The 21,780-nt window shown below is 25.9% G+C and overlaps 2 protein-coding genes across 2 annotated transcripts; one reads left to right on the plus strand and one right to left on the minus strand.

The window, feature by feature from the left end:
* Window positions 1–7,427: 7,427 nt before the first annotated feature.
* On the plus strand, window positions 7,428–8,110 carry LOC101507303 (large ribosomal subunit protein eL39). Its single transcript, XM_004501309.4, has 3 exons — window positions 7,428–7,585; window positions 7,677–7,780; window positions 7,872–8,110. The coding sequence occupies exons 1-3, from the start codon at window positions 7,583–7,585 to the stop codon at window positions 7,918–7,920; spliced, it is 156 nt and encodes a 51-aa protein (XP_004501366.1). The 5' UTR covers window positions 7,428–7,582; the 3' UTR covers window positions 7,921–8,110.
* A 940-nt stretch (window positions 8,111–9,050) lies between these two features.
* LOC101506974 (probable receptor-like protein kinase At1g80640) lies at window positions 9,051–12,924 on the minus strand. Its single transcript, XM_004501308.3, has 9 exons — window positions 12,546–12,924; window positions 12,154–12,407; window positions 11,923–12,055; window positions 11,722–11,785; window positions 11,206–11,302; window positions 10,969–11,071; window positions 9,893–10,011; window positions 9,633–9,722; window positions 9,051–9,529 (listed from the first exon to the last, which is right to left on the minus strand). The coding sequence occupies exons 1-9, from the start codon at window positions 12,856–12,858 to the stop codon at window positions 9,407–9,409; spliced, it is 1,296 nt and encodes a 431-aa protein (XP_004501365.1). The 5' UTR covers window positions 12,859–12,924; the 3' UTR covers window positions 9,051–9,406.
* Between the last annotated feature and the right edge of the window lie 8,856 nt (window positions 12,925–21,780).

Raw genomic sequence — 21,780 nt, forward strand, 5'->3', positions numbered from 1 at the left:
TGGGCAAAAATATTATATAAAGATCAGGTAAAGTGCAGCTACAGACATTTTAATACACATCCCCATCTTGCACCCACATATGTGTCTATATATATATAAAAGGAATGATCGTGGTGAGACTCTTGGTTAATATTAAAAATGAGAATAATGAAATATAACCGTTAGATGATTTACTCCATTTAATAATTTATTTTAAATGATGAATTTTATTAATTTAATCGTTGATTATTGCTATACTATTAATGAGCAAGCACACAAATCATTCATAACATGTTGATTTATAGCTTCTATATATATTTTTGGCCGACTTCTCTTTTTAAGGATGTAGACAAATGGATTAAGAATTTCATTTGATATGGCGATATTGACCATAGAAAGTAACAAAGCAAAAAATTTGTCATCCTTTTAATGAATGTGGTCTTGGTATTAGATTTTTAAGATATATTAATAACGTTGCTATTATTAAACTTGCTTGGACTTAGTTATTTATATCCAACATTAGGTTATTCTTCTTGGAGGTTGAGTCTTTCGAAGACATGTACATATTAGATATCATATTGATTCTTCCATCTAGACTACACTCGAAGCTAAGCAAACTGCTATATATGAGAACAATAAATGGCAACTTGGCAATGGTGAAAATATTAACTTTTGGGGTCGACACTTGGTTGGACGATTCTTTGGTTTCTATTCTTAACATTGATGAGGATAAGCAATCTCATCTTCATGTCATTATCAATCATTTCATTCAGGATGGTAATGAAAAGTCCCTTTAGCCCTCTTACATACTTACCCTCAGCTAATTGTCTTGTTGACTAATGCTACTATTCCTAATTTTTAATTTGAGGATCATATGATATGGAGATTAAAAAGTTTCAGAGTTTAAAGTTTTAAGGAAGCTTATTTATTCTTTAAGCCTTTAAGACAACAAATTCCTTGGGCCAAAGTTATTTGGCAGAATAGCGTTCTTCCTTCCAAGGCTATTAGGTTTTGGAGATTGTTGCATAACAAGATGCCTACATATGAAATTTAATCTCATGAAGTTGTCAAATTGCTTCAAGATGTGAGCTCTGCAAATGTGAAATGGAAACTAGCAGTGATATTTTTTTTATCCTGCTCTTTTTCTTGTAAACTCTAGTTTTGGTTAAACTTTGTTTTTCACACTCAAATTAATAGTAGTTCGGTTCAAAATATTCTTGTCGTATGTGATAAAGGTTGGTATCCTCAGTGCCAATATGTTATTTTGGCCAACATCATATTTACTATTAATACTAATTGGTATTACATCAATCAAATTCGTTTTGAAGGCAATAATTTTGTTTTTCATATTGTCGTTGATAGAATCATTGTCAATGTATCTTTATATGGCAATCACACTCTTAGTACAGTATCTAACTTTATAGAAGAGTTTCAAATTCTCAAGTATTTTCATGTTGGAGTTCATCCTCCTAAAGTGCCTACCATCGAGAAAGTAATTTGGCGCCCCCCAAAGAGTATTGAATTAAATCGTGGTTCTATTGATTGTGGAAGTATTTTTAGGGACAACTTTGATGTTTCTCTGGTTTGTTTTGCTATGAATTTGTGTATTACAATTGCTCTGATTCGTATTTGACAAATCTAGTTTTTAGAATACTGACCTTGTTCCTTGGTATATTAGAAATAGATGGATTAATTGCATTGATATGGTTAAAAGAATGAGTGTTACTATATCTCATACTTTTAGAGAAAGGAATCAATGTGTGGACAAGATTGCTAATCTGGGGCTTCACATTGTTAACAATCGTTGGTAGGATACTTGTCCTTATAATACTTATGATGTTTTCAATATGTTTGATCTTTATAAATATAGATTTTGTTAATGTTTGTATGTGTATACTGCACTCTTTTTTCCTTCACCGTGGTTTTATCTCTATGGAGTTTCCTGGTAAGAGTTTTTAATAAGGCAATATGCTATGCTCTAGAGGATTGTTATCTTGTGTTTTGGTATAGTCTCCCAAACTTTTTGTATTTTTTATTTATTTTTAATAATATTTTATACCGCTACAAATGATATGTGATTTTTTTTGGATGTCACCGTAGTTGGGATGTCAGATTAATCATATGATGTCTATGCACTGTATTTTTTGCTTATAAAAAGCATACACTATTTTATGCAAATCCGAAATTGATAACTATATAATATAACCATTAATATTTACTTTATTTTTCAAAAGTTTATTATACATTCATTTGAAATTATTTAATGAAATATCAAATTATTTTAAAATTTTTTAAAAATTTATTGAGTTGATTTATTCAATAAAAATTTTGTATTTGACTATTGAATTAATGAGATTCATTTTTTATCATGAGTAGTAAAATAACTCATCTTATAATTATCCCTATTGTCAACAAATCTCTACCCATATAAGGGTCATACTAAGTGAGACTCAGTTTTTTTATGTGAGAAAGAAAAGAATACTTTGTTAGATCAAAACTAATGATTTAGATTAAAAGACAGATTTTGAATATTACATATATCTCTCCAATGTATCAATTCTCATTGAACCTTTTCTCATTCATTCTTTCATCTTTCACTACTCAACCTCGTATACCATACCTCATGAATCTATATCTACACCTTCAAATTAAAAGCAAATGCCATTTCAAAAAGTAAAATTAATTGCCTAGTTCATTTCAAGAACTTACAATGTCTTACAATTACCTTTTTTTTCACCTGAACAATCAAAATATAAAATCCAATAATGTTTTTCATTCCATTATCCCACTCAATACTCCCATCTAAACCTATAACCTATTACCTTATCTGAATGGTTTCAATAGATGAATATACCATATACAATGTTTCTATTTTTATATTATATGGTTGATGTAAATTGGTTTATAGAGATTGAGTTTCACTCTTCGGGATTCTCAATTTTTAATATTCACTTGTTAACACAAGACAACAATAATTATCTTTGCTTTTAAGAAAATAAACACAAGCCATAGTTTCAACTTCAATGTGACACTGACATGGTGGACGAAGGTGAGTAAGAGAAGATGAAATGGTGATTGGAAAATGAGAATTGATAAACTAGGAAAATCTACGTAATATTCAAAATATGATTTTTAATCTAAACTATTTGATGTTACTTTTTATATTTATTAAAATATATACTTATTTTTTATATTTTGAAAACGCTTTTATTTGATAAATATTATCATTTAGAATATTTTATGGTTGATTTGAAAGATTTTTTAATGCTATTTAATTTGAGTTAGTGATATTTTTATTATGTCTTTTTCATAGTTAAATAGCGAATAACGACTGATACTAGTACTTATGATCATTAAAGTTAAAATTTATGAATAATTGAGTTTGAATATACATTTTTTTTTTAATTCATACACATGACATTATAACACCTTATTTAAATAGTGTCAATGTCATTTCTATATTGTGGATCCAAACAAACACCCCAACATATTTAATATTTTCAAGATATTTTATCATTTGAGTTATATTAACGGAAATAAATAAATCTAATTCTAGTGTGCAGATAAGTAAGATTGGTGTGAAATATAAAAAAGTCACCTCTATTATGATTTCAGGTTTGTTTATATAAATAGTAAAAAAAAAATTGTGGCATCAAAAAGTATATTTAAATATAAGGTCATTAAGGGAGCAAAAATAAGTTGAGTAAAAAAATTTACATTTTACATTTTTAAAATATACATCAAACAATTTTCAATTTTTTTTTACACTTATATTTTTTAACAAATGCTCCAAAAAATACTTATTAACATTTCCCTTAAATATACTGTATTTTGTTCAAAAGTATACTTTTAAAATGCGTGTAATTTTCAAATATTTTACAGTTTTTTAATTTATTTTAATTTTCCAAAATACTGAAAAATCTGTTATTTGGAATAATTATTCTTTTCAATCACTATGCTCCAATTGAAAAGTGGCTAAATGAATTTTTTATAAATAAAAAAGAAAATCAAAATTTTGGATCATTATGTTTTCTTCTGGAAAACTAAAATTTTGAATTTTCCATGACATTTTCTTTTAAGTAAATTCAAGATTCAAGTTTGTCGAAACTTATTTTTATTTTTGAACATAATATTTTAAAAACTCAACTATTTTGAAGGAAACAATAATTTTAAAGAACTTAATATTTGAGTTTATCAAATTAAAATTGAATAAATATAAGTATTAACAAGTTGTTAAAGGCAAAGGGCAGATTTTAGAAGTCTGGATTTTAACCAAGTTTGAAAATCTGAGGATGTTTTAGTTAAAAATGTATTAATTAGTACTAATGGGTGTGATTAAGGAAGTTCCACCGACCGTGCTTTGCCCATTTGTGTCATTTGGATTTGGGTTTTGTTGGGCTTTAATTTTCTTTTTATTGAGGTATTTCATTCAATTGCCAAGCATCCTTAATTTCGGCCTGATGTTGAACCTCTGGGCCCATTTGCCGTGAAATTTGGATTTCACTATTTTTGTTGAAATGAACATCAAACAATTAAGGACTCCAGTATTGATATAAAAAAAAAATGACCCCAATTACATTATAATTTTTTTTAAAATCTCGGGTCTGTTTTTCTATATTTACTTATATAAATTATTCTCATTTAGTTATATTTTGTCTAGTTACTATTATGTTGAATTTTAAAATAAATGATAAAAGATACTCGTGTCCACTTCAAAAACAAACAATTAATTTGAGATATACAAATAAATTTGTGGATCTAACATATCCCAGTTGACTAAAACACAAGAACTATAGTAAGCCATTTTATATCATTTTCATATGAGATACTTTTCGCTAACCTAGTTAGAGCACCTCCAACAAGAGGTTTACTTTGGTCCACAAATTTGTGAACCCACTGTATAGGAGTTCACCGATAGATATACTAATTGAGTGCCACATGCGTGCAATCATCTCTCTTATAAGAAACTTTTTTGTACATAGTGATTCATATTAAAAAATCTAAAATAAAATAGAGAGAATAATAACAAAGAGGAGTGAAATTGTTGAATATGGGTTAAGCAACTCAAAGTTAAAGCTAACAATTGGAATTTTAGAGATAAGTTGGCATTGAAAAAGGCCCGCTAAGAATGCGTTAAGCAACTATTATGAAATCGTTCACCATTAAAAGTGCTCATCATATAGATTATGCGTGTATTTCTTTAGTTTTAGTACCATTTTTGGTAAATGGTAGTTTGATAAACAGACAAATTTTCTTACAGCAGGAGTTTGAGGCAAGGATAATTTTTATTCCTTTTAATTTTATAGTGTCTCGTTGGTAGATCGCAAAAGACACTTTGATTGTGGGAGAAAATAATTTGATGAATATTAGAGTTATAAATGATAATCTAAAACTTTTTGATCATATCTTCAATCTCAAATTCAATTTTTACAAGAGTCTATTTGTGGGAACAAAAGTTAATTCATCGTGACTACGTGAAAGATGTTTGTGGATTGAATTGCAAGGTAGGACAATGTCATTCAAATATCCAGCTCTACCTTTTGGTGGATAAGCGACTAGATTATTGTTTTGGAATCCTTTGATTTAGTGGATTTGAAATAGATTATCAAGTTGGAAGAGTCGAAATATGTCTATGGGTAGTTACCTTGTGTTTCTCAAAGTCATCTCATTTGTGCTCCCATTTTATTTTATTTTCGTCTTTTAGACTCCGAAATATACTATTTCTCGCTTATAATATATTTTCAAATTGTTTATTTGAGAGACAGTGAAGAAACCCATAAAATATATTGAGTTAAATGGTTAGAATATGTCTTTTCGATAAAATAGACGATTAAAAGTATACACAAATTAATATATTTTACTGTGCATATTTATTTATGCGTATATAATTAGCACATAGTTTATAATATATATTTAAAAAATGAGCACTGCAAACTTATCACATTTTCATTTATGGCAAATTGGCAATGAATATTTGCCGTACATATGCACCAAACCCTTCGTCTTGATTTCACTTGTTCTCCACCATAGGGAGGAAGGTGATTTAGCACAAAGTTTTAGTTTGAAATCATCTATTTTCACATTTGTTATTTGTTTTTTCAGTTAAAAGATAATTCACATAAATTAATTTAATTTTTTTTTTTATGTTCATTCCCTTCAGTTTGGTATATTAATTTTGATCTAAGTATAAGTAAATTCAAATAAAGATTTCAGCATCGTCAATATTACAAATTAAAAAATATTTATATTTTATTAAATTTGTGAGCATCATATACCAACCTAAGTGATTTGAATTTGTTCACATATTAATTCTTATAATTTTAGCGAATTTTTATTTACGTTTTTTATTTATGTTTTTTTTATTAATATCTTTTATTAATTTGAATAGTAATTATTTTTTAGTAACAAATTGATATATGCATCAAAAACTTATAGTTTACCATATATAGTTTTAAAAAAATACAGTTTCTAGCCTGCATTTATTTAAGAAATATAATATTACATAAACGTTTTATTTATAATATATGTTTTTGTGAATAAAAGAGTGAAAGATACTTATAGAAATAGATTAATTGTACATTGTAAATATAAAATGGTTTACATCGCTGATAAATCACATATTCACATGTAATATGACTCTAAAAATAATTATAACTAAAATTAAATTGAAACATTCCTATAAAATGTGGTGTATCCTAACAAAATGCGCAAGTATTTATTACGGGTGTGGTTTTGAACATGCTTCTCGATTCTATATTTTGGATACATATTACATAGTATATAAATATAGAGAAATCAACCTTTACCTCCCATTTTCCAAAGTAAATGAAAAGAACATTTTACTCTTTTTTATCCCCTACCACATAATAAAGTTAAATTTTTTAAATTTTTTAATATTTCAACAACTTCAAAATTTTAAAATAAAAAAAAATCAAGAAAAAGTGCATTTTAAAATTTGTGTTCAACCAAATTAAAAAAAAAAAAAACATAAAAACTCTAGAAATTTTGTATTTCAAAAGTGTAGTGTTCAACCCAATTCAAGAAAAATTGCATTTCAAAAGTGTAGCGTTCAACCAAATTTTTAAATTTTTTTAAAATTGATGAAAAATTTAAATTTTAGAAATTCTCATTCAACCTGATGTTTAAAATTATTTTATAAAGTTGGAAAAATTGCATTTGAATGTTTCACATTCAACCAAATTATCGAATTGTTTATGAAATTCTTGAAAAATTGCATTTCAAAAGTCACATTCAATTTAAATTTTTTAAAAATTACATTTCAAAAGTTGCAATTTTTTTTCCCATTTTTAAAAACGGGAAAAAATAATTTATTTGTATTTCAAATGATTAAAAATGACAAAAATATATTTTTATAGACTTTGAAAAATAGGAGGTATAAGTGGGGGTGTACGGAATTTCATTAAAAGTAATTGTTTAATGGACCAGCCTCTAAAGCCCATAATCAAAAAATACCCATTTCACACTTGTCTATCAAAAAACCCAATAAATAAAAAGTTGACAAAGCTGCAAAATTAGATTAGGGTTTGTAGTTAGGGTTTACAGCAGGTAGACTGAGCAGTCAAATCCCACCGGTGTAGCGAAAATGGTACCTACCAATCTTCTATTATTCGTCATGTTGATTTCAATTCCGATTTGATTTCTGATTCGTAGATTTGGGTTTTTGTTTTTGTTTGTAGCCGTCACACAAGACCTTCAGAATCAAGAAGAAGTTGGCGAAGAAGATGAGGCAGAACAGGCCCATCCCCTACTGGATCCGGATGAGGACCGACAACACCATCAGGTATATCGCTTTTTCAAACGCCGTTTTATTGATTCGTTATCATTTCTATGTTCCCTTTCGCTGAATTTGTTTTTCTGTGTTTCTCTTTTAGGTACAATGCTAAGCGCCGTCACTGGCGTCGCACCAAGCTTGGATTCTGAGGTGCTTGATTTGCTGCTTTTTTTCCTTTAATTAAATCATTAGGGTTTTATTTTGGGACAGAAACGATGTTTTGTATTTGTAATGTCATTTTGCATCTCTTTTAAGTAAGAATGTTCGTCATCGTGTAAAGATCTCATTAACGGTGTTTAACACCTATTTTAAATCAAATTTGATACTTTGCATTCTCTATTATGTTTGATGATTATATATGTTTGCATGATTTCAATTTTTCGTTTTCCTGATTTTGTTTCAACACTCGATTGATTAAATTTCCTTTGTTTAAGTCATTCTGTAATAGCGGCGCTCTTCTCGTGCCGTTGACTGGTTATTTTTTGTTTCAGTCATGGTTCATGTCTGTAACTTGGTTTATTGAAAACGATGCTTCGCATAACAAAACCCTAAAAAATACAAGTTTATGATACCTACGTTTGCTTCTCTTCAGTTTTATTTACTTAATTAATAATAATTGCTAATATGATGTAAAAAAGGAAGTATACGATGCTATAAATTACAATAAACGAAATATATAATGCTATTATTTGTAAAAAGTATAGAATGATTTGTTTATTTTGTTGTAAAACAATATTTGTTTATTGCTTTTAGATTCTGGAAGCGTTGAATTTCTGTTTAGATTTGAGTGAAATTTTTAGTTTGATGTTTTTTTACATCAATTCTAGTTTTATTTTATGTTTAAATTAATAAAAAATTAAAGTTAAGCTTATATTTTTTAATTATGTTATAATTTTGTCTCTTTTATCGGATCTTATGATTCATGTTATGATTCCCTGGTATTTACAATTTTCCTTATATCCTAATGGTCTTAAGTGGTATATTAAGTTCGACAATCATGGCTGAAATTGTGAAATGCACGTGGTAAATGGATATAATGGTTAGTTTGTGACAAGGTTGTTTTTTCCTCTTACAAACTACTGATTTGAGGGACTTAATTCATCTTTGTTGCTGGTATTTAATAGAATCTCTTATAGGTTAAAGTACGATTGTTACTTAACGTGGTTTAATAGTATTTATGGAATTGTTATTGGCATGTTTGATCTTTGAACTATTACTAGTATTTATTTTATGTGCTTGAATCTATAAAGAATTGATCGAGTTAAAGTCTTAGTTGACATGATATAAGACCAGATTGATCTGGTGTTTAGATATATTGTTATTGGGTAATCTGCACAACTAAATTAATCAAATTGCTAGACAGAAGTGATTTTTTGTCCCTTTACATTTGTTATCATCAATCCAATCATTGTATCACCCTCTCCCTTCCTAGCCAAAGTTGCGACTGTTGTCTGTAACTTAAAAACTGTGAGGTTGACAATCTGCATATAATTTCTGGTATTTGGCGTAACGGCATCATTGCAACCAATTATACGTCGTATTCTCAGTTTTGATCCTGTATCATTTGCTAGAACTCGCAATTGACAACTTCCATTTGCTAGAACTCACAATTGAATCCGCTTGAGAAATATATTGTTACACTCTGAGTGTTCCCCCAAGTTCTACTGGAACAAGAGGGATTAGTGAGTGAAGAACATCAGTGATTAGCGGGCGGTAACTTGGCTCTGGTTGCACGCATAGTACAGCCACTGCAGCAACCTAAAAACAACATGCAAAACCCTTATAAGTTTAACAGATTCACTTCGATTGTTGTTTATTACCAAACACAAACTGTTTGAGATTGTATCCCTGGATCACAAACCTGGTACAAGTGCTTGAGATCCATTGAATTCTTTATCACTGGATCCACAATGTTTTGAAGTTTGGACCTATCTGTGAGCTGCGGCATGGCCTGCATTCATAAATAGTAATGTTATCCTCCCTACTTGGTAGCTTCTTTTCTTACCTCAGTGAGTATTTTGGAAGCTTTTGAAAACATGAGGTAGAAAACAAATACATCTTCATATATCGCGGTGCAATCCTATTTATTTTGGTTTCATAAGATTTAGATGAAGCACATACCCATGTAACAAGTGATTGACACTGAGCAGCTGATAGTTTTTCCACAGGCTTCCTTCCCAACAGAAGCTCCAAGAGTACAACTCCGTAAGCATACACGTCACTTTTATCACTCAATTTACCTGTAAAGTAATTTAATTGCATTCCCTTCAATAAATGTTTCTAAACGTTCCGGTTCTTATGAGTTCCACATTGTCACATATACGGATCCAATTGTTTCTCCAAATATTTTTTAAAAATACATTGGATAAATGATTTGTTTTATCTATATCTCAATGAGTAAAATTTATAAATAAGTGGTTAATCATTCACTTGAAGTGAAATCGACTAAGAATATACTTTGGCCGGAACAATATTTAATTAGATATTAGTTACTTCAACACTAAACTCTAAGTTACTTATTCCTATTTCCGTAAAAATAAAGGTGGGTTGAGACAAAATAATGAAGAATATCTCCTTCTATTTTTTTTATAAATTAAAAACATGTTAGACCCACAAATTGTCTCAAGTTTTCGACTAAATAATAGAAAACAATCATTTTTCGTAAACCAGTCATTTTCCAACTTGGCTGATAAACAGCTCAAATTTCAGTTTCCATCTTCCGGATATATATATATTAGCACATCTTGGTACTACTTTTTGTCACCAATATGGAACAAATTTTGTCGTGAGATTGTATCATGTTACCATAACATAGTCAATTTAAATAATATAGAACGCAGGTATATGCCCAACATAAGGACAAAATGCACAGATCATATGTTTACAAAATTAAAACCGTTTTAAACTAACTCCAATTTTTGTTCTACACTATATTTGTGCATTCTTCTCTTTTTTTGCAATTCCTTCATACCAAATAATACTACTATTTTTCTTTATAAAAAAAATAAAACCACACTAGTGACGTAATTGAATTCAATAAGGGGTCCAATAGAAATAGTATCTCTAAGATAAGATATGGTTAGTTGATGAGAGCTTAACAAGTAGCAACTCATTAAACATGTAGCAATATGTGAGATCAATGCATATATATGATTATGCGGTGAAATAAAAAAAGAAATTTATTTAGTTGGCATTACCATCTAGAAGATATTCTGGTGCTACATAACCCAATGTTCCTGAAAGCTTGATGTTCTTCTTCTTTTGGGACCCATCAATTATGGCTAGACCAAAATCAGATAGCTAAATAAGCCCACCGCCAATAAGTGTGTGGGTGCCAATACATAAGAAACTTTGGTGAGTAAAATAAATTGTGACAAACCAATTTATAAAACATTGGGGATATTTATTGCAAATATAATAGTATTGTTTTTTACCTTGGCATTGAAGTTTTCATCTAAAAGAATATTGGAAGATTTCATATCTCTATGAATCACTGAAGGGTAACAATGCTCATGTAGATATTCTAATGCTCTGTTTATCAAAGTATAGAAGTGTGTGTTAACATACATGAGACCAAACCCAAGAGAAATATAAAGGTTTAAAGTTTGTATTTTATTTATATACCGTTAATGTAAAAAAATATATGATTAAATCATTGAAACCTTTTAAAGCTTACAGTTTTAATGTTACTTGATATTTCTTTTTCAATTAATTGTTTCTCTTTTTAGCTTGATTATGAAATTACATACGTCATTTATTTTACAGCTAAAGAGTTAGAAGATTAACAAATTGGAAATGAATATTATTTTTAAACAGGAAAGGGAATTAATAATATTGATAAAAATTATATTTTATACGTTCAAGATTTGAGTGTGTACATGAAACCACATCAAAATTTCAACTGAATTTCATAAATTTCTACAATTAGAGATATTGTTAAATAAGTTCACCTTGCTGTGTCAAGAGCAATCTTCAGTCTCGCGTGCCAAGTCAATCCTGAGCCACGTGATGGTCCTTCAACATAAAATTTTGAAAAGAAAAAAAAAATTGAAATGAATTTACCATGTAATGTAGTAAGTTTTGTAACTTAGAGTTTTAAGTGTCTTCTACAATGTATAAAAAAAAAATTAGCATAAGATGCAATATATTACCATGTAATTGAGCTTCCAAGGATCCATTTTCCATTAACTCATACACAATAAATTTCATGTCTCCATCATTGCTACAACCCAGTAAAGAAATTATATTTGGATGCTGAACTTTACTTAACAAATCAACCTCATTCTGCAAATTATTAATCACACTATTCAATAAAAGTTAAAAAAATAAAATTTTATTATAAAAAAATTAAGAGAACCATGAAATGAATTATGAACCATTACCTCAAATTCTCTCAAAGCATTTTGAGTATGGCAGTGTAGTTTCTTAACAGCAACATCAAAATTTTCATCAAAGTGTGCCTTGTAAACACATCCAAAACCACCTATACCCAAGATGTTATTTTCTTGAAAATTATTGGTTGATTTTTCTATTTTCTTGTAATCAATTATTGGAATACACCCTTTCTTCAAACCAACCAACTCAATGGAACTGAATTTACTCAAAAATTGTGCTGGTGGGTTCCCTTTCTCTGCATCTTGGTATTCAAAAACAGAACAAGCAAAAAAAATTCTTAAACAATTACCAATGAATCAACTTTATGTTTTGATGTTTTTTGAAAACCAAAAACAGGAAACTCATAAATGGAACAATATATAATAATTAAATAAAATACCTGAATTTAGAACATTTTTTCTTTTGGATTTTGATGGATGCTTGATGTGATAAATCCATAAACATAAGATACTCAAAATGAGTACACTAAGTGCAATGGCGATAATAACAAGAACTAGTAAAACTTTCTTGTGTGAATAATCTTTTTGGTGATTCTCTTCTTCCACTTGCCTAGGCATAGAGGAAGAAAGTGGAGTAATAGGTGAGAATTGAGGTGAAGAAACAAGAGTCTCTGCTGAGATATGAATACAAAAGAGTTCATGAATAATAATAATAAGAAGCACCATGTGAGGCATAAGAAAATGAAGCTTCATTTTTTTTATTAAAAGTAAGAAATTTTATCAACTCTTCTTTTAAGCTTTGAAGTTGGAACACCTTGTTTTTTTTTTGGTTTATGTGTAAAATGTCCTTATATGGTATTTTTGAGATAACTTTCATACTCTTAATTTTTGTTAGGTATGCACCAATTTTATTTTTTTTGTAGGGTATAGTTCACTTTAGAATTAAATTTCGAATAATTAGGAATCATAATAGCCGGTTATTTTAATTTTTTAATTTCTTAAAGTAAAATATATCAATTAATTTAATTATTTTTCCATAGTTTGTAGCACAATTTAAAAAAATTAGGCTTTTTTTTAATTCACCAAAAGAGCATTTAAATTAATATACATGCCTTTATGGGTTTTGATGGTCGTTTATTAAAAACAATATTTTTATTGATGAAGTAAATTGATTATATTTTTTAATTTAATAATTAATTTTTTATGTAGTCAATTTAACATATTACATTGATGGACTCTTACAAATTTTTAGACTAAGATGTTTATTTGCTTAAAGCAATTGTTAAGAAAAAAAAATCTGTAAGAAAAACAAAAAAGTAAATAAAAATAAAAATTTAAATAGAAAATATCACTTAATAAGACATAATTTTCATAATATATATATATATATATATATATATATATATATATATATATATATATATATATTGTTTGTTGGCTTAATTGCAGTTTTTGTCTCCCTATTTAGCTGAATCGCAAAAGTAGTCCCCCTATTTTGTTTCTCTTCAATTTTGGTCCCTCAAACAGAATTTTGATCCAAAACTTGATGAAATTTCATTGTTTTTGCATTTATTTAAGTCACACAATGTTTCAAGATCTCATTTGCAACAATTGTACCTGAAATCTATTATCATAAATAGTGTAGTACGGTTTTAGAAAAATGAAATTTCATTAAATTTTGGACCAAAATTCTATTTGGGGATCAAAACTATGAAGAAACAAAATGGAGGGACTACATTTGTGATTGAGTTAAAATAGAAGGACCAAAACTGCAATTAAGCTTTTTATTTATTTATTTATTTTGGTTAAATACGCATTTCCCTTGCTTATGTCATATTGATATCCGCTTTTTTATTTTATTTTTCAGAAGGGGAAATTGGTCAATTGCAAATAGACAGAGCCAGAGAGGAAATTAATGTTATTGTTATGGTAATATGGAGGCGACAACAAACATGTGAGTTGCTGCAAACAGGAACTTATTTACTTCCTCTCAAAATAATTTAGTGATTTAATCATTTCATAAATATTAATATAAAATATATAAATATTAACAAAAATATATAAATAAAAATTATTTTTATTAAATCATCTCTTTTATATATTTGTGAATTATCAATATTTATAAATATAAAGTAAAAAAATATTGTATTTAAAATAATTCAAATAATATTAATTAAAAGATACAACTAAAATAAGTACATTAGAAATTGAAATAAGGAAGTTATCTTAATAGAAATTTCACTGAAACACTTATTTTGAGATAGATATAATATTTTATTTTTACTTTTTTGGAAAGGTCAAACAGAAACTGATTTAAAAAATATTTTTATATTTTTCTTCTTTTTTGTTGAATTTTCTTTTTCCGTTTTGATAAAGGTCCTGATGCAAGGTCAATAAATCAGAATGAAGAAAAGGAAAATACAGGGAGTTGTTGCATTGAATGAGTAACTAATTCCAAATATGATTAGCAATTAGTAGATGACTGCATTTTGACATTATTTTCATCCAGGTCTTTTATGCATTGCATGCATATCTCTTTTTCAAACATTGACAAGTTATTTAATTCAGGGGAGGAAAATTAGGTCAATTGTGTGATTCAATTGTTGGGAAACAAATCACTTATAAGATACATCTATTAAAAAACCAAAATTTAGATAGTATTTCAAAATAAATTTTACTATTAAAATAATTATTTTATAGATGCATTTTTTCCAATTTTTCTTCTCTTTCTGGATTAGTTTTTGAGAAATTTTATTATTTTACCATTTTATATTAATAATAGTAAATAACTAATGAGTTTTTACGATTTAAAATTGTAACATCAAATTATAATGATGAATTCATAATATCAGTGAATGAGTAATTATTCTACCATTAAAATATTTGGATCCTCCTTATTTAGGTTATGTACCGCTGTGCTAATTTGGACCCTATGGGTCCGATTCAATATTTTAACAAACATTTGGGCCCTGTTGGGCCTTTTGATGATCTTCTGTGCATAAACATTTGGTATCGGTTCTATCCCGTACGCCGTATACAAGTTCTAATATTTCAAAAAACTTAAAACTTTTAAATCATTTTCCAGTACACAAAATTTGTATTCCTAATCCTCTATTTCAATTTAATTATTCAGGACTATTTGATTAAATTTAATTATTCAGACTATTTACTTAAGGTCAATTAAAATAAACAGTGGAAGACCTAGTAAAACTACTTTTGTTGCCCTTTTATTGCTAATTGTGGTTATGTTTGTATGCTAGGTGTTGATCTCAAGAAGAATATTTTTCATTGAGTTAAGCATGTTACTTGTCTTTAGTATGCTAACATATAGTGTTTCATAGGTTGAACCATTCAAAGAAACTTAATGTAAGCTAACACCTATATCTAAGTTGTAGAAACATGATGAGAGTTTCTTTTAATTGTTGCCTGATTGGGATATATCTACTTGAATCCTTTAAAACTCGTATGTTAGTCTCCGTTGAAGGTGGTTATCCTCTTGATTCAAATCTATGTATACAAGCGTGGCATGAGATATAACAAATATTATTATTGTAACAAGTTATTAATTGGGGTTGCCAATTATTAAATGAGATATAACCTATATTGCCATTGTAACAAACAATGAGTGCTATTAAATGGATCGTTAAGGCGAATAATTTTAATCTTATATAATTAGATTATATTTTTAAATTTATTATTGATTTACCATATTTAGGGGTGAGAATAGGTCATACCAGATTTTGAAAGGTCTGAGCGTGACCTACGATTAATTTTTTAGGCCTACGACCTATCATAGAGTTTTTTTATGATTTTTTTAAAAATTTGGTATGACTTGAAAGTCTATTTATAAGTCTTATTCACATTAAAATATTTAAAAGTCTTATTGACCTAAAAGAAACACCTTTTAAACCCTACAAGGTTATTTTTTATTTCAAATAATATATTTTGTCATGAAACAAATGCACCCATTATTACCTCTCAAACAAATTATCTCAAACAAACTCAGAGATATTCAGTAATAATATAATTAATATTATTATCAACTTTGAAACACTTCTAAATGAACTGCACCTATTTTATGCATTTCTTTTACTATTTTTTTTACAAATTCAAAAATATTGTTTGGTTTAAGATTTATTTTTATTTATAAAACCTAAAATTAGAACAAATTTCATTGAGTTTCTAGAAGATTTTTAAGAGATTTTATAAAGACTAACTTTACTAAAGGAATACAAATATAAAAGAAAAAAAAATTAAAGTAGAAAATATTGAAATGTTATATAATATAATAATTATATAATAATATGAACAATTAGATTTGAAAAGAACGGAAATAGAATACATGTCCTTTGTTCTAAAACTACCGAGTGTGAAATGTTACTTTTGTTCTCTTACTGATATTGTGAAATGTTGTGTCAATAACTTTCTTAATCTTGTCTATTTAAATCAACCGTTGTTCACATGTTCAACTTGTAAGGATTATCGAATTTAATAAAAAATATTTGCTTAGTGTAATTACTTTTGACTAGACATGTTAATCGTAATTATAAAAAATCAAAATAGTTAGAAAATAGTCATGAAAATTGTTATTCTGATATCAAAGTTATATAGCTAGAATATAACAACTTTTTTTACAATTACTTACTACGTAATAACCAAGAATTATCTAGGATTTAAAAAAAAAAATTATATACAGAGTAACTAGGAAGTTACGTTGTAGCTAATTAGTCATTTAATTCTTGCTACGACAAATTCGATAGCAAATCTGTAGCAGACTTGTTTGTTACAAATTAGTTATTATTTAGATACTTAATTTATTGTAGTTAAATTGATATTTTCTTGTATGAGAAGTTTGTTTTGATAAAGAAAAAATGATTAAAAATGTTGTTATTTGAATTTTTTTTTTATATATATATATTATTTAGTAGTATATTTAAAGTTATAAAGTGTGATTGTGAATTTGTTTAAAAAAATTATGAATTTGTTCCAAAAAAATGTTAGAAAGATGATTTTTTTTAACTAACTAAAAGGTTAGTATTAGTTTAAAACTATATTTAAATATTATTTACAATTAATTATATTAATAAATTTAAATAAAGTAATTTAAACTTTTAATATTCTATTCAGTATAAATATAATATTTTAAAACAATATATAATTATTAAAATTAAATCTATTTGTTAGTGATTCAATTTTTTAGATTCGTCTAAAATCTCTAAAATCATTAAGAGGTTTCTAGTAGTAACACTTAGTAATAAGTGTGTCTATTGATTGTACGAAGAGTGTATGACCGTGAAGGATATTTATTCATGAAGAATTTTATCAGCGATTTATGTTGTTTATTTATTCCTAAGCAAAATATAGGATCAGAATTGTACCATGAATCCTCCTAACTCCATTATTTTTTCTTAAAGTTTATTTTCCTCTTTTTTATTTTATATAAAATTATTAAAAAAAATTACCACTCTATTTCTCACCTCTATTTTCGAAAATTACAAAAAAATTTAAATATTCAAAAATTACAAACTTTCAAAATAATAAAAAGTGAGTTTTTTTTTTATATTCAAAAGTTTTGTTAAATTTGAAAATTTGAAAATTTAATTTTTCAGAAAATTTAACCAATTTTAAATTTATTCTAAAAGCTATTTTTCAGGATCATCTGAAACTTTCGAAACTTTGGATAAATTTGAAAGTTCTGAAGTGTAATTTTTCAGAAAACATCAAAACTTTCGAAAATTTTGATGAATTTGAAACTTCCGAAACGTAATGTTCGAAACTTTCAAATTTTCGAAGTAATTCAATATCAAAAGTTTCAATTTATTTCAAAAAATACATGTTATATGTTATAATTAAAATTTTATTTAAAAAAATAATTTTATAATATTATTATTAATTAAATTTATTACTATTTTTGAAATTAAGTATAAAATTTATTACTATAAATTTATTACTAAAAAAAATATATTTTGGAACTTTTGTATTGTTTCCAAACTTTCGAAGTTTGTTTCGGAAGTTTCATTGAAGACTAAACTTCAGAAACATTTTTGGAATTTTCCATAAATACCAAAGTTTCGAAACTAAAAAACTTTATGTTTCTGAATTTTATATTTCAAAACTTTTATATTATTAGAAAGTTCCGAAAGTTTCTACATTTTGAAAGTATCATGTTTATGGAAACTTTCAAATGTTTCAAATTTTTGAGAAAAAATGAATTTAAAAAATTTCATGTTTATGGAAACTTTCGAAGATTTAGAAAATTAATGTTTCGAAAATTTTAAAGTTTCGAAGTTTATCTTACTTTTGAATTTCGAATGTTTCAAAGGTTCAATTATTTGCAAATATGTGATTCAGACAATTCAAATTTTCGAAGAAAATAGGTGAAAAAAATAGAAGGAATTTTTTTTGAGGGTTTTTACTAATAATATTAGAGGTAATCTAATATTTTTCATGAGGATGGGGTGAGAGGTATAGGTTGGAAGTGCACGATACAAAACTCATATAGGATATTTTCATTTATATTATATCTTTTTTTGAAACAAAACTTTTAATATATTTATTTTAAAATTAATATTTGAGAATGTGTTTTTATTTTTTTATATTTTCAAAATGTATAAGGATACGACCAGTTCAAATACTTTTTCTTTATTTTTACATTTTATTTTTGTCGTCTATTTTATTTATAATATAAATAAATATATTTTAATTTTTCATATGAAGATAGACGAAATTTGATTGTATCATAGACATGTAAAATATGCTAATTTTTTTAAATGTGTTACATTGTTTAAACAATTATATATATATGCTAATTTATATTTTAATAAATAAAATTGATAAAAATATAAGTTAACTTATATTTTAATAAATAATTTTTTATTTTCTTTGGCATATTTATTCAACGGTATTATTTTTTATTTATTAATATATTTTATTTAATTTTATTAACATAAATTAGTTTTTTATTGTACTTTATTCATTAATTTAATATTTTTTATTTATTAAAAAATAATAAACAATATATAGTTGCATTCTCATGACGCGAAATTTGGAGGAGGAAAATAATTTGTTGTTGCATCTCTGTCTTACGACTTCTTAAAATAAAAGTGTATGACATTTTCGTAAATTAATTTTAAAGTAGAATATATTAAAATTTAAAATATATTTTTATGTGAAAAATATCCCAAAATACATTCTATTATCTTTTAAGTTATACAAAAATATGAGATTTGTCTTTTAACTTTTTTTTAAAAAAAATTAATTTTTATGTTTGTGAACATTATAATGTTAAATAATTTTTACTTCTATTAATTATTTTTAATCTTAATTTTATTTCAATTATTTTTGATTAAATTTTTAAAAATGTTATTATAGGTGATATAAAAAATAAAATAATCTACTTTAAAATTTTACACTGAATGTTATTTACAAAAGCCATAACACTCGACACTTGAGTAACAAAAAGTAAAGTGTTTTTTAATAAGTTAAAAATTATCAAGGAAAAAGGAAAAACTAAAACCAGAAGTCATAAACCATAAAAAAAAAAAAAAACTTTGTCTTGTAACCTTTGTAGAGTATTATAAAACTTAGATATTAATATTTTAGTTTATTTATAAAAGTTGGTTACACTCGCCACTTAAATTATATAGAGGGTTTTGTAAATAAAAAAAGTGCAGTGATTTTTTAATAAGTTAAAATTTATCAAGAAAAGAGGAAAAATTAATTGGGGATCCTAAACAAATAAAAAATACAACAGCAAAAATCATCAAATCAAACAAATTTTCTAATTGTTTTGAGAGTATTATATAGTTTAGTTTTTTTTTGTGTATATTTTTTTTCTTGTTTTAAAAGTCACAATTGTAAAAAAATATTCATTGTCGGTAAAACAATTGTGCAAATATTTAATAGATGTTGTTTTCTCTTTCTCATTAATTATCTCCTACCATTTGTTTTACTATCATTTGTATCTTTCAAAAAAAAAAATTGCAATATCTTCAAATCAATAGCAACTCTACTTAAATTAACATAAATGTTAATAACATTTGTATATGTTATACTAACCATCTTAACATTTGAATGTAATTTTACTTTCGAAAAAAAGAATTTTGACTATGTTGAACAATGTTTCAAGAACCTATAATATACATATATATGAAGTAAGTTTTTCAACAGATTTTCATTCTTAAAAACAGACATACGAAAAGGTATTTTTTTAGTTTTCATTAGATTTTGTTGAACAAAAAATTGCAATTGATAAAGTATCAATAAATTATAGACTCCGTCTCAAATTCAATTATAATAAAAAATAATTTTTGGAGTGTTACTAACACCTAACACCTAACACCTGTGATCAATCTCTACAATTTTTATATATTTTATTACTAATTTAAATCAATTAAGTACTATTATTAATAAATTATTATTTTTTAAAATAAAATTTTAATTAAACTACTGTTTTTTAAAAGACATGGTTATACATGATGATTATAAGTTAGACTGATTAATATAAATTTATAATTTAGTCTACAATAAAATTAGACTAGACTTTTTATATAAATTAAACCAAATCATTTTAAAAAGTTTATTTAATTAAAAGTATTAAACTTCATTATATCAATAAAAAGTCTTTTGAATTTATAAGATCTCGCGGTAGTGGAATTGTCATTTTGCAAAAGATAAAAGAATAAGAAAAAGAAAAAATATAATGAAGAGTAAAGAAGATAAAGAAGCGTTGTTTCGTTTTCAGGTTTTTTGGCGCATGAAATAAATTTGACGACCGAAAGAGAAAATAATTAATTCTTGATACCATTCAATGGATCTAACAAAGTTTGAAAATGGATTTCATACAAAAGAAGCTGGGCCTTGGGCCTTTGTATAATAAGGGCCCAGTAATTCAGTTAGCTAAAAACCAGGAAAAAAAAGTAGGTCGGTTACAAAAGGGCCCAAAAGCAATTCTAGAGTAACAGAAAAAAATCTAATAACCAATTAGTCCACTAAACTAATTACAATGGTTTAAAAAAGGGATTTTATCTTTATATTTTTAAAAATAATTTTTATCAAAATTTGAATTATAATTAAAAAAAGTAATTTTGATATTCATTATTATAAATTCTTACACTAAAATGAATTTTCTAAAAAAGGTATATCTCAAAAATAATTTTCATAAAAAACTTCTAAAAATAGATTTTCATTTTAATAATTTTTTAAAATTTTACTGTATAAAAAATTGAAACAAATAAATGAAATACTTAAAATGATATTTTAAGATAATATATTTCAACTGGTTTTTCATTTGAAGTTTTATTTTTATTTTTTATTTTACAAAAAAAAATATATAAAAATCTTTTTTAGAAAAAATTGTAACAAACAACCCATTATATAAAACTAATACCCAGATTTAGTTTAACACTTACAAAAACAGTATGACCTTAATTTTAAATCATATTTTATATTAAGATATTTAAATAGGTCTACAAAATTTTCTTGTTAAAAAATATGTCAGTTGATTAGTATTGTTTCACCATTGTTGATTAGTGTTGTCTATCTTAGACACTAGATTTAGGTCATCTTTTTGTTTCACTCTCTCTTTCTTTTTATTTCTCTCTTAATTTTACTTTTTTTTTTAATTAAAAGAAAAATTCAAATTCAAATTAAGATAAAGAAAAAAAAAGGAGGAAA

This window comes from Cicer arietinum, chromosome 5, assembly GCF_000331145.2.
Source record: "Cicer arietinum cultivar CDC Frontier isolate Library 1 chromosome 5, Cicar.CDCFrontier_v2.0, whole genome shotgun sequence".
Lineage (NCBI taxonomy): Eukaryota > Viridiplantae > Streptophyta > Magnoliopsida > Fabales > Fabaceae > Cicer > Cicer arietinum.